This window comes from Argiope bruennichi, chromosome X1, assembly GCF_947563725.1.
Source record: "Argiope bruennichi chromosome X1, qqArgBrue1.1, whole genome shotgun sequence".
Taxonomy (NCBI): Eukaryota; Metazoa; Arthropoda; class Arachnida; order Araneae; family Araneidae; genus Argiope; species Argiope bruennichi.
Window position 1 is genome coordinate 131,838,044 of NC_079162.1, and position 13,889 is coordinate 131,851,932.

Here is a 13,889-nt window from a genome sequence, read left to right on the forward strand (position 1 = left end):
ACAGTATTACAATACCTAAGTACAACTCGTGAATAAATCAATGAATTAAAAGAAAGTTATATTGTACATTTCTTTTAGTGCCTTTTTATTTTCACTTACTCAGTAGGTGATTTTTGTTTGAGCTGCATGACATGTTTTGATTATTTATTTTTTGTTCCTTTGCAGACAGAGGTAGTATATTTTATCCTTTTTGCTTAATATTAGATTTACGACAGTTGATTATACATTTTTTGAGAAATAAGTCACTTTGATTCACAAATCAAACGAAATTTTATAAAGAGAAACTACTTTAATTTAATTTAAATAAGCAATTTAAGCAATTTATTATAAAAGGACTTTATAAAGATGTTTTATTCATAAACTTTTTACCTCTAAATGCATTTCTAAAAAGTATTTTAGCTGTACTTGGCACAAATGTTCTTATAACTTACAACGGCAATATAGTAACATTCAATTGCTTTATCCAAATGGCAAATTTTACGCTTTCAATAATAGACATAAAAGTTTCTGCAAAAGTTATATTTAGTAGTTTTACTAGAGTTCTATAATAAGTCAGATATAGAATATATATAATTCATAAATTTCACATGTTTAAAGCAAATATAAAATCACTCTAGGATCATAGAAGTAAAAATAGGTATTTGGAAATTCGAAATTAAGGAATGGGCGGAGGAATTAATTAATATTTTTTGTATTTCATTATGTAATTAAAGACATATGTAATTTAATTCATTATGTAATTAAAGACATATGTCATTTAATTCGTTATGCAATTAAAGACATATGTAATTTAATTCATTATGTGATTAAAGACATTTATTACATAATTTCATTATGTAATTAATTGTGTGTTTTAAAAGATGAACTTCAGGTTTCTATAAAAATTTTCAATGATTTCACTTGACAAGTAATAGACTGATAATGCGTTATTTGATGATTGATTAGTGATAAGTTATTTGAAAATGAATCCATGTTATTTTGTTTTATATTAGACGGAGACTGCTTTGCTGGTCGATGCTGTGAATTTGTATGCCAAAGCATTGCACGCTGTGTCCGAAGTACAAACTATATCCAGTCGTAGCGTGTCTTGCGACAGCCCAGGGCTTTGGCCATACGGATCTGATTTAATAGAAGCCATAAAAAAGGTAAATATTCTTTTTTCCTTGGAACTCACTCACTTAACACCAAGAATCGGTGATTTTGAAACGCTTTTACTGCTAAAGATTTTCAAAATTATGAAAGAATTTTCAAAAATCATTCTAATAATTTTGCGTTTTCTATGGTTTCAAATTATAATAGACATGGCTTTTAATGTAAAAATATATAGATATCCATTTGTTATCCATTCTAATTTCTTTAAAAAATCATTTGTTTTCCATATATAATCTTATTCTTAACAATATGCTGTTATGTTTCATACAATTTTAGCAAACAACGAAATGAAAAAAAATTGTGTGATTCTATTCCAAAATTCTACTTAATTTAGAGAAGAATCTAGAATTAAATGACATAAATAAATATTAGATCATTACTATAATTACGCAGGACTGAGATGAAAAAAATACAAGAGAATTGATAGTTAATGTATTTTTCGGTGCTGAAATAAATAAATAAAAAAAAATAAATAAAAAAAAACCAATGAAAAATTCTATCACGTCACATTTTCTTGAAAAATTCAACTTTACTTGGATTTTTATGAATATTTACCATAAAAATTTGTTTTTCGACGTTGAATATTCCCTCCCTGCCTGACTAACATTCTACTGAGGTGAAACCTTGATCTCTTCAGAGTTTCCAGAAATGCAAGGCCGAATCTAAGCCTTCTGCAGCCGATTCCCCTCCGCCTTTCTCTGAGGTTGAGCTTAATGATCTGATTAGATATCTGGACCTTTCAAAAGAGGCAGCTGAATTGTTTGGCTCTAGATTGAAAGGGGAAAAAAACCTTATTGGCCAAAGAAACCTCTTTTTAGTGGTACAGGAATCAAGAAAAGGAATTTGTTAAGTACTTTAAGGAAGAGGAGAACCTGGTTTATTGTATTGATGTTCCCGGTTTTATAAGCAAATTTAATATCACCTACGATAAAGATGAATGAACGCTGCTCATAGATTCATCGTAAAGGAGCCTCCAAGCTGTCCTTCTTCATCACGGAAGCCAGTATACATCTGTATAAGTTGGACACACGGTGTATTTAAAAGAATGCTATGAAAATTTGTCTTTCGTCCATAACAAAATAAAATATGCTGCCCACGGTTGAACCATTTGTGGTGATTAGAAAGTGATCTCCATGCTTCCTAATCAATAAAGCGGATATACAAATTTCTCCATGTTTCATTTGTGATTGGACAGCCATGATAAGACTCAACATTGGGTCAAAAAAGAATGGCCGGTAGCACAAAATATTGAAATAGGCACCAACAATGTTATTCGGAACAGTTTAGTTCAGCCAAAAAAAGTATTGTTACCCCTTTGCATATAAAATCAGGCGTAATGAAGCATTTTATCAAGGCTATTCCTAAAGATGGCCATTGTTTCAAATATCTGTGCAAAATGTTTCCCGCTTTATCCGAAGCCAAATTGATAGAGCGAATCTTTGTTGATCCAGATATTCATATGCTCCTGAAGAATAAAGATTTTGAGACCAGTATGACTACAAAGGTAAAAGAAGATTGGGTTGCCTTCAAAGATGTCGTCACTAAATTTCTGGGTAATTACAAGGATCCTGATTATAAAGCAATTGCTATGAAAATGTTGTCGTTGTAGTAATATAATGGCGATTTTCTTCTAGAAAGTGCAACAAAATTTGAAGTAAAAAATTTAAATTTAAGGGAACTTATGGTTTTTCTCTCAACCAGAGGCGGCTCGTAGAATTTGGCAATAGAGGGTTTCATCCATTTAAACCTATAAAATATTTACCGATCAAAACCTCAATCAATTTACCTCAACAAGAATAGGTTTTATGTCGATTTAAATGAATAATGATCACTAATCCGGGATAGTACATGCAAAATTGTTCGAGAGATTTCCTTTTCAAATAGGATTTTAGCAAAAATATCGATATCGATTTTACAAAAAATCCTGACGTTATGGGAAAAAATTGAGGTCATTTTCAAAATCAGCGCATCAAATAACACAAAAATCAACGAAAACTTCCCTTGTATTTTTCAAAAACATCAATTTCGCAGGCTTGTGTGATTTTAAGTAAAGCATAGCAATACTTCGATTTACATGAACTGCGACCCGTTTAGAATATTTAACATTTTAGAGCATAAGGCAAAAAAGAGATTAAAAATTACTTCCTAAAGTAAAAAAGAGTTTTTTTTTTCTTTTCAAAAATGAGCTGGAAACAAAGTCAGAATCACTCATGCGACCGAGAACTTTAACATTCATGCCATTTGGAAATTGATAGTATAGATGTCAATGAGGCACCTCATATCTCAGCAAGATATCTCAAAAAATTCTCAATCCATGGCTTCAAAGACACACGAAGAAATTGCTATTAGGAAATAAGGAACATCGCAGAATCAGATCCTGAGAAAAACAAATGATTACGGCAGGCTTGATTGCAAGTTACATCTCGCTTGGAAGAAGACTAAAAATTTTAGAGACTATCACCATTTTTTGTTCACGTTTAAGTACCGTATCAAGGAATCACAGAAATATAGAAAGTATTAATTGTGAAAAAGTTGAGGGACCAATAAAATGTGTTGGAAAATGGAAGTGTAATTGCAATCTTAAACAATAGTTCTTAGTTAAAAATTAACATTCACACTTGGTTTAATTTTAAAAATTTAAATTCTAAAGAATTCTCTTTCTTAATTTTGAATACATTTAGAATTAGAAATTATATTTCCAGAGTAATAATTTCTAATATTATAATTTATTATTCACATTTTATTTGAATATATTATTCATTTTTTAAATATAACATCGTGATTTTATTAGAGGCAACAATAAAGTCATCTGAAGTCGTTATTTTTGACTCTCAACTAGACCTTTCACACTTACATCCCCAGATCTATAACATCCTGAATTAAAATTCAGAAAAATCTGCTGACGTAACTTTAACCAAGTATTGAATGTATTATTCATTTTGACGTTGTGAAAAAGTGATTGCTTAAAGTGTTTTTAAAAAGTTTGATTAAAGTGACTTTGAACTCCAAAGAAAGAGTATTTCAGTGGTAGACCCCTCTCATGAATAAGAATCAACATATAGTTTGTAGTGCCCCTATCAGAATATCAATCTTCTTTTCAGAAATGATATCGTATTTTCAGCGTCATTCAGCAGAGGTCTTTTAGATATAGTAATGTAATTTTTCACATGTTTTGCCCTTTTAACAGCTTCTCAATATGTTAACAAATAAAATATTTTTCAGGTCCGCTTTAAAGGACTAACAGGCGATGTTCAAATCGGCAATCAAGGGCAACGTATACACTTCACCTTCGATCTTCTGGAATTAAAGCCGAAGGGGACCGTCAAGGTACTGAGGTTGGCAGTCGACTTCATTTTGTACATTTGTAAATTTTTGGTAACTTTTTTTTGTTGCAAACAGAGTAAAAATTCAACTGCTGCTAGTTCAAAGAAAATTCGATTTGGAATGAGAATTAGAGCTACGAATTACTATTTGAATGGCTCATTGAGATGGACTTGTTCGAGAATCTGATTGAATTTATCTTATACACAAAAATATTACCATTGAGTCGATGCTTTCATATTAACTATCGACTGCATTTTCTATGTTTGAAAATTTTCGATGGCATGTCTTTGTGGCGATGAAAAGGATATCTACAGGATATATTTTGGAAATGTATTATTTAAAATATACATTAGGGCATCACTTCATTCCGCCAAATTTAACAAAGAATATGGCAGGGTATAATTGTTGTGAAATGGGATCAGCTTAACAAACTGGCAGATTTTCAGTCATTTAGGGACAACATATTATTTTATTATTTCAAAACCGTACAGAGTAAAATGAATGAAAAAAGAATAATGAAGAATTTTAAAACATTCATTGGGATCAGGTGTACAAAATCATGAAGTCGAAATAAAAAAAAAAAAAAAAAGGCACACTCATTTTTCAAACTAAAACGTGACTCTAACTTGATAAACACTTCTAAAATGCATCAAACATTATCTTGATGATATTTTATGAAAAATAAATTTCGTCAATGAAACCAAATTAGCGCAATGCGTTGCATATTTGATAATTCACACCAATTTCAAACGACAAATATATATAATTCTTTTTCAAACCTCTAGTTTTTAAAAATCAACGTATTTCCAGTTTAACATCAATTTAAAAGCACTACTACTCAGTAAGAAGTACGGTATTTTAGTTTTACTCACATCCCTCAAAATTTAATTACTGTAATTTCCACTGTTTGAGATCCAATTTCAGTGTTGTCCTCAATTCAGCTAAACCAGCTTATTTGTGCTTGCCTAAAATATCTTCAGGAAATTTTTTAAATTATCTGTCATCAAAACCTCAAAATTTCACTTGAAATAAAATAATAACGACTGCTGCTCCTCTAAAAAAATCTCTAATCACTTTTTATCTTGCTTGTTTAACTTTATTTTATTACACATATCGACGAAGGGTCAATATTAAAGTAATCAAAAATGTAACTTTAATTTTACTTATCTGATCTCACAGTTTCAAAATGGGAACTGTTCATTGCATATTGAAAAATACAACTTGAAATTTTATGCTTACTAAATCGATTATTTGGTTTTCTCGCATTCAGAGTTTTTTTTTATTGTACTTTAAAAATAAATCTTCATAGAGTATGTTATGTTGTCAAATGATCCTATTTTACATGTCCTTTCAATTCAGATTATTAATGATAGCTTAACAAGCATCAAAGTGTAGCTTTTATTTAAACTTTGGCAAGTACAATAATAAGTTTTAAATTAGTTACATAATAAAGTTTCATTAAACATTTATTATTATTCCTCCCATAGTAATCTTTTTACAAACGTTCAAGCTGATTGAAAATACGCTTGCAATGGATTTGCATTAAGTCCAGCAATTTGAAGAAATCATAATTACTTTTAATAAATTACATTTTCCCTTCCTGGTAATCGTTATGCCATTTATTTTTGATATGTAAAACGCTATATGTGGTTACATCACTAGCAAATTTGCTGTCAAAATAAATCAAAATTAGCTAGCCCGTTTTTAAAATAATAAAAACGACTATAATTTTATTTTACAATTAAAAAAGTAATTTTGAAGAATTCTGAACAAAGCACTATAATAACCTTCATATAATTTGAAGATAATCATTGCGAAAAATATGAAACCTATTTATCCTTCTTGATAAAAAGTTATAATTCACACGCCATAACGCATAAAATTATTCCTATACATTTCGAAAAAATTTGTAATTATTCAAGAATTACTTTTTGTCTGCTAAATTCCAATTTCTCTTTCCACTTTCAGCTATCTCTATTGCACTTATAAAAATTCTTCCTCAAATTCCTAACTGATAAACTAAACTGGAGCATCGGATGTGCGAACATATTGTATATATATTAAAACATTTATAAAACCCCTCTGCACCACACGGAACTTACAGAAGTAAGTATGCAACACATTACATAAAGAAAAAGAAGAAAATTTAACAGTCAGGAAGGATTACAGATGTCAACAATAAATTGACAGAAATTTTCAAAAGTACTTCTGGTGAAAATAAGTTGGTGAAAATCTGGAGGCCAATTTATATTAATGCCCTTGAGAGTCAGTCTTAGGATCTGTCTTTCTTTGACAAACTTGGAACATAGAAAGAGCACGTGTTCAACATTTCCCTCACCACCAATATTACATTCGAATTAAATTTGTACAAATAACTTTTAAAGTTACGATGAATAATGAGAAATTGGGTTATTTTGTAATTAGTATTAAAATGATGGCATGGCAATCTCTTATTAATGGATGGAAAAAATGTCTTTGTTAAGCTCTATTTGAAATGAGATATTCTTGATTCCAAGACTTCGCCATTTTTTCTCTCGTAATGTTCTTGTAAAAGGATTTTGGAATATTAACGATAATGTCAATTTTGCGCTTAGTGGCAGTCTTTTTCAAGCCAATCGGCCCGCTGATTTCCATAAATGCCCGTGTGTCTACGAACAAATGCAAAAACTATCGAGATATTTATATTTGGAAATGAAAATTCGGGAAGATTCTCTTGTAATAAGGAAACTATTATTTAATATTTATTTTGGTTTTTAAATATTCCGTATTGTTTAAAATGAAAGAAATCTTGTTTTTTTAAATAACACAATGTTTTCTTCGTTTCTATTAAAAGAATCAACATTATTTATTTCAACTGAAGGTTACAAAATGTTCTAGAAACAATTTTCTTAGTGCAGTTTTAAGGGAAATTATTTATTGCAGTGTCATTCTTATTCAAAAGGTTGTTTCAAATCACAGATAAACAAGGTAGGAATAATTAAAATCTATTTTAGATACAATACTTAATTCATATATTAAATAATTTTGAATCTAACTGCTCCATTGAATCGTATATAAATTCATAGAATATTTTGAATATTTCATAAATCTCTACAGTTATTGAAATATGTTTAAATCAGGAATCGTTACTGTTTCTCCCATCTAATCACTTAAATTTATTACATAAGTACAAGAAGAGTTGCATATTATTATAAATGCACTCAAATGGTAAAAATTTACCCTGATAAGCAATTACTAACAAAAGATTTTTAAATGTGGTACTGAAGTCGACTTATTTTTGTCTTTACACCACATTAAGAATGATATTTCTTAGCGTACATGGGCAACTGTTTCAAATTTCATTTAAACAGAAACATTTTGTTGTTATTTCAGTAAGAATTTAAAATATGAAACACTTTATTCTAACACAATTTTGAAATATTGCATTTTAGAAAAATATTATGCCACATTGAAAGATCACTCTGAAAACTACGTGCATCCAACAAAAAGCGATTTATCTGAAAACTGAATTCATTTAGACAGAATAAGTCAATTATTTCATTTACACTAATGAAACTAAGTAGCTAAAGTAAACATTGAAATATTTCAATTTTGATACAAGTGAGCGCTCATATTTGAGTATCTGAGGTTATCCGATAGAATTTATGCAAACATAGATCTTGCGCAATTCGCTCAAGTTTGATAATATTAAAATGCCCACGTCTTATTCTGTTCCTCTTCTTTTCTAAAGCTGTGAATGATATCACAGACCAAAACTTGAAACTAGAAAAAAACTCTAGAATGAGAATAATGCATTTGATATGAAAGGAAAAAATTTACAATACTGGCGAAAAAAATTTTTTTACATCTTCTAATAACTCATCACTTTATTTTTACTCATTAACATTAAAAACCTGGCAATGATTTGTGACATATTTTGTCACTATCACTTGTTTGATTGCAGACTATATTGTTTGAAAAATTCTTTTTTTTTTTCCCTTCCTTGAAAATTTATTTATCTTTCAACTTAACGCACTGTTTTGTTCCTAGTTTGAGTTCAACAGTTTTTTTTCTTTAATTCTTCTTGAGCATTGTTTTCATGAATATTTATAGTAATCTATATCTTAAGACAATTTCAAAGAAACACACAGAAAGATTTCAATAATCAAAAATATGAATGTTAGGCTTGTAAAAGTTCAAAGTTTTTCTACTCTGAAAGAAGAAATTTGCGATTAAAACATGAAGCAAAAATCTCATTCAAAAAATTTTCTAAAATTATTCATTGTTAAGTATTTTGAGTCTAGATATAGATTATTTGAACCAGTCTGTTGTCGCCAAATATTTTATTGAAATAACAATTCTGTGTGAATGTTTCATCTATTTTTTGTTCTTATAGCTTACTCATTCGCTTTTTTGAATAAAGGAACAATTGTAAATTATTATAAGGTTTTGATGATTTTACTAAGTAAGATTCAGAAAAAGTTACACTCTCATCTGGAGACACATAGCTTAATGTGAAATTAAAATTTTATTTTGGTAATAAAGTGAGAAAATTTTCTATTTAGAAAGTCTCGGAGGTAAAGTTTGAAATAAATATTTTTCTAAAATGATATATCTGTTTATCTGTTTCTGCGAAGCTATGCAGTTAGAAGTTTGGATATGAATTTCACAGAATGTGTAGTCGAAAAATGTATTGAATGAAAATGACTAGATTTCCTTTTTGTACACAGTGAAATGTGCTTTCTACCAATTCAAAGCCAATGCGTTTCATTTAGGTAGGCGAATGGGATACGAAGAATCATCTCGTTTATACCAGAAACTATTCCAAAGATTACTCTGAAGCAAAGGACAATCTGCAAAACATAACGCTACGTGTAACTTCTAAGGAGGTAAGTAGCTCATATTCATACATATATTAATGGGTAATGGGCAAACGTTACCTGATTGATTGTTTTCCGTATGAAAAACAATTCTATCGAACTCAGATAAAATGAACGGTGAATGAAACGAAAACACAATTTTACCAATAATCATTTAGTCATACTACTGAAATCTGAGACCAGAATTATATTTTCTCACGATATATTGATTTATATTTTAGTTTACCACTCTTTCTGTCAGTATAAATTATGCATTTTTTACTTAATATTTAAAGGAAGGGTAGTAGCGGATCAAGCACAGTTTTGAAACAATAATTTTCAGTTTACTTAAATGTCGAAATGAATAAACTTCTTTGAAAATGAAGTTTTGGAAGAATTTTTCTTGATCAGATAAAATATTTTATATCAAAAAATTGGCACGAAATTTCGTATTAAATTCATTTTCAAGCTATTTCTTTTTTAAAAAAATCTGATAATTACAAAGAAGGTAAGACATTGTAAGTGACTTTTGTATAAAATATTTGCAGTAATTGTTTTATTTGGTCTCAATTATATGAGCAATCATGTTTTGTGAAATAGTTCTGTTTAAGTGAATTAAAATCTATTCTTATATCCTTTTGAAAATAATTTTAATTTTTTAAGTACGAATGCAGAAATGAAACATGTAGCTGTTATCAACCTTATAAGCTTAATTATTTTGTTTTTTATTAACTACATTTAAATGTATTAGTACGATTTGTAATTTTTTTACTTATTTTAACTCTCCATTTAATATATTTGGTTGATAAATGCCAATTTAATTCAATTCATTTTATTGCGTTGAATCAAAAATGTTCTAATATAAATTTTCGATTATGAATCACGATACTTCTTAAAGACAATCTTTGTAATAATTATTCACATAGTGATGCATATAATAATTATTTCTGTAATAATATATAATTATTCTTATAATTATATCTACTTTCAAATTTCTTTTCATATCAGAAATAGCAAAATATGTGATGAATAATAGTATAAAAAAGTGCAATAACAATCGAAATTAAAGATATTAAGAATAAATGAATGAACATTTAGAATGATATTCTGCAATTTGCATTCCACATCTATAACAAGCATATATCCTGATGCATGTCTTATAAAGTAAAATCAGAAAGTTTTTGTGCAGAAAACTAAGTTGCGGTTATGACATAGAAGAAAGCTGATTTACATTGAAAAATGAGTGAAATACACCACTTTTTTTATATGCTTGTGAAATAAAACGGTATATTATTTTATGTCTATTTATGAATAGTAATCAATGATGATAGGAACAATATATACGGATTAAAAAATACAAGATTAAGGCCAAGAAAAAGAAGAATCAGTTCATTCTTTTCTTTATCTATCAATGCGATATTAACATCTTAACCGGTTTGCCCGTACCCCTTGCGTGCATTGAATTATCTCATTTTTACTCTTTCAAACAACAATGAAGGTATTCGTAATTGTTATAATGTTATACAAAAATGACATGGAAAAATAAATATCTCAATTGTTCTATATAAATTCTTAAATGAATCAAATTGGCAAAAATTCCAAAATTGAAAACTTCATCTAATTTCATAGTAAAGAAAATAAATCAGTGAAGGAGTTAATTTTATCACAAAAATTAATACTTCTTTTAAGCAATAAAGAAAATTTGAATTATTTTTCTTTCGCTCATACAATAAGTCATTCCATTTTGATGTTTCCAGCTTAGTGGGATTCAGGCTCTGGTGCAATTTAACAAAACAACTTTCAATGCACTTGAATATTTCTTTGCGGAAAAGAAAACAGATTTCTTCCAAAAATTTTCTCTGTAAATACTTTGTTACACATAAAGTAGTAATTGATTTTAATTTGTAAATTGTAATTTTACAGATGCTTCTAGAATGCCATAAAAATAAGAAATAAAAATACTATTATTGATGTCCAGATAATATCTAAATCTTACACATCTAAATATGGAAACAACCTCTTAATAGGGTGTAGCAGATATCAAGTGTTTCCAAATGTAATCAAGGTGTATTAACCAAACTTCGTATTCTGGGTTATTCTTCAAATGAAAAAAGGGTGTTGCCGTAGGAAATGTGAAAGTTTCTGTAATTGTAAATATGTAGATAATCCCCTACGAGGCACAGCATCTTTTAGTAAACGTTACTATCTTTAATATGATATTTTTAGTTTTCATAAATGACGATTGAGAGCAGAATAAAGCTGAGTTTCTTCCTTACTGTACGTACAACCACAACCAGATGAACCCCGCTATGTGAAAATATGTTATATTGCTTTATATCATTTAAGTCAAATGGTAGGTTTTTCGAATTGAAAATGCCTTTAAAAAGGATTATTAATAGAAAATTTCCATTTGAAACTAAAATGCTACGCATCACACTTGTGCTATAACTCATTCATGCTGGTTATATCTTAAGGTTCAGCAAATGTATAAAATTTTGTGAATAAGAAATTGCCATTAAATTTTTTAGATTAATAATCCTTTCATCAATTCACACTTATGAAAATACAAGTTTATGTTTCTTTTTATCTCAAAATTTTTAATAGCTACTACTTAACTACTTCTCGAAGAATAAAAATACTGATGCATAGGTGGTTTAAAATCTTGAGTAAATTTATAGTTTAAACAGTTGTAAATTAAACTACATGTTTAACATTTCTACTCTGTTTTAGAGTTTTCCCTATACAATAATAAAGAAAGGGGACTATCTGTCTGGAAATCAAAGATATGAAGGATTTTGTGTCGATTTAATCCATGAAATATGTAACCGCCTGCATTGTAAATACGAATATCGAATAGTAGCGGATGAAAGCTATGGAAAGAAATATGATAATGGTACATGGGATGGAATGATTGGTGAAGTTATCAATCGAGTAAGTCACTTCCTCATTTTTTAATCAAAAGTTTGAAATTACATATGCTATTTATTGAACGTGTATCTGTCCGATCATCTCTTTGCATTTGGCAGTTGTGTGACCCAATAAGTCGAGAAATTTTGTTTTCGTTTCCACGACACAGGGAAAATCATATATTTCTTCTTTTGTAACAATATTATATAAACAAAGGGAATTCTTAATTATTCAACTAAAAAAGGCAACAAATGACACTGAAAATTCGATTTAATATTGTTTTAGTCAATAAATGCATTGAGGAGAACAATTAATTTTTGTACAATCCCCCAGTTTCATATTTAGTAAATCATTTTTGACATTTTAAACAGAGAAAATTCCATCTTTTTTCGACTAAAACTGATTGAGGTATGAAGCCTTGAATGTCATTATCTTAAGACTATGAGTGGTCGACTCGAGCAAGTTCCGCCAATGGTTCGGCAGATTGTCTTCAAAGTGGCTATTGATATGGTCTAAAACAGAGATATTCAACACTTCATTTATTAATCTGTAAGTTTTAATAGCGAAAAAAAAAGGATTTTTTTTGTTCAAATATTAATGTGTCAAGAATATTTTTCTAAATATGACTCATAGGATCGGAAGTCTGTATAAAAATTCAGAAATCGTCTTATTTCAGTAATACTTTTTTTTGGCTCAAGCAATACAGAATCTATTCATTTAAAGCGTGCAGTAATAATTTAAATCCTTTTCTAGCTTCAAATATGCACATATCTCTAATTGTTTGGAAATTAGCTATTGAACCATGATTAGAGTGGGTACTCTGTATAATTTTGTGTTATAAGAATTATTTCATAGATTGTTTCATTCTAAATTTCAATTGAAATGCGTCGTTTTAGCGAATAACTAACTCTGAAACTAGTTCATTGTGATTCATTGGAAGAAATGAAGGAATAATTGTGATTGTAGAGACATTTGAAGAAACTCTATTATTTGAATACGAATATGAGTAGCAGAGAAAAATAAATTCTTGAATCTTATTTATATTTTAGTAATATCTGTCATGGATATAGAGCAATGTAAAGTATCGTAGTTTCATCATTTCACATCAGTATCTATTGATTTCTAATAATTAATATTATTTTCTCTAAAATAGGAAATTTATTAATAATATGACATATGTGTGGATAGGAGCTCCGATTTATTTTATTATGAGTTCCGATCTTACATTCTTAAAATTCTGTCTTATATATTTTATAACATCCATATTTATTAAAAAATCCTCATAAATAAATATCGGCATTCTGTTCAATTCAGAACAGTATGCTTTTTGAGTCCTTTATGTTATTACTTGATTAAAAATTCATAGCTTTCAAAACAAATATTTGAATTAAAACCATTGAAGTAATAAATACCCATCGAATAAATAATTTTAAACTGATTATGATAATGGCTGTATGATAAATCGTTAATGTATTAGAATAAGCACGTTATTTTATGTTAACTGATTTATATAAATTATTAATTTTTAAATCAATATAAAATTCTTATTACAAAGTTATTTTTTTTAATCAATGAATTCCTTGGAAAAGTATAACGTCCGACGGAAAACTTCCCAACTACTATGATTTCAAATGATGTAAAACTGCTTCGATTTCAAATTTAAGCGCC

General features: G+C 28.5%; 1 protein-coding gene across 2 annotated transcripts in view; it reads left to right on the top strand.

Moving 5' to 3' along the window:
• The window catches only part of LOC129958257 (glutamate receptor ionotropic, kainate 2-like), a 71,756-nt gene that overhangs the window by 44,361 nt on the left and 13,506 nt on the right, over positions 1-13,889 (top strand). For both annotated transcript variants that reach the window (XM_056070572.1, XM_056070573.1), the window contains exons 7-10: positions 993-1,145; positions 4,375-4,479; positions 9,231-9,344; positions 12,045-12,245. In XM_056070572.1, the coding sequence (XP_055926547.1) occupies positions 993-1,145; positions 4,375-4,479; positions 9,231-9,344; positions 12,045-12,245 (573 nt within the window). The remainder of the gene's footprint in view (positions 1-992; positions 1,146-4,374; positions 4,480-9,230; positions 9,345-12,044; positions 12,246-13,889) is intronic.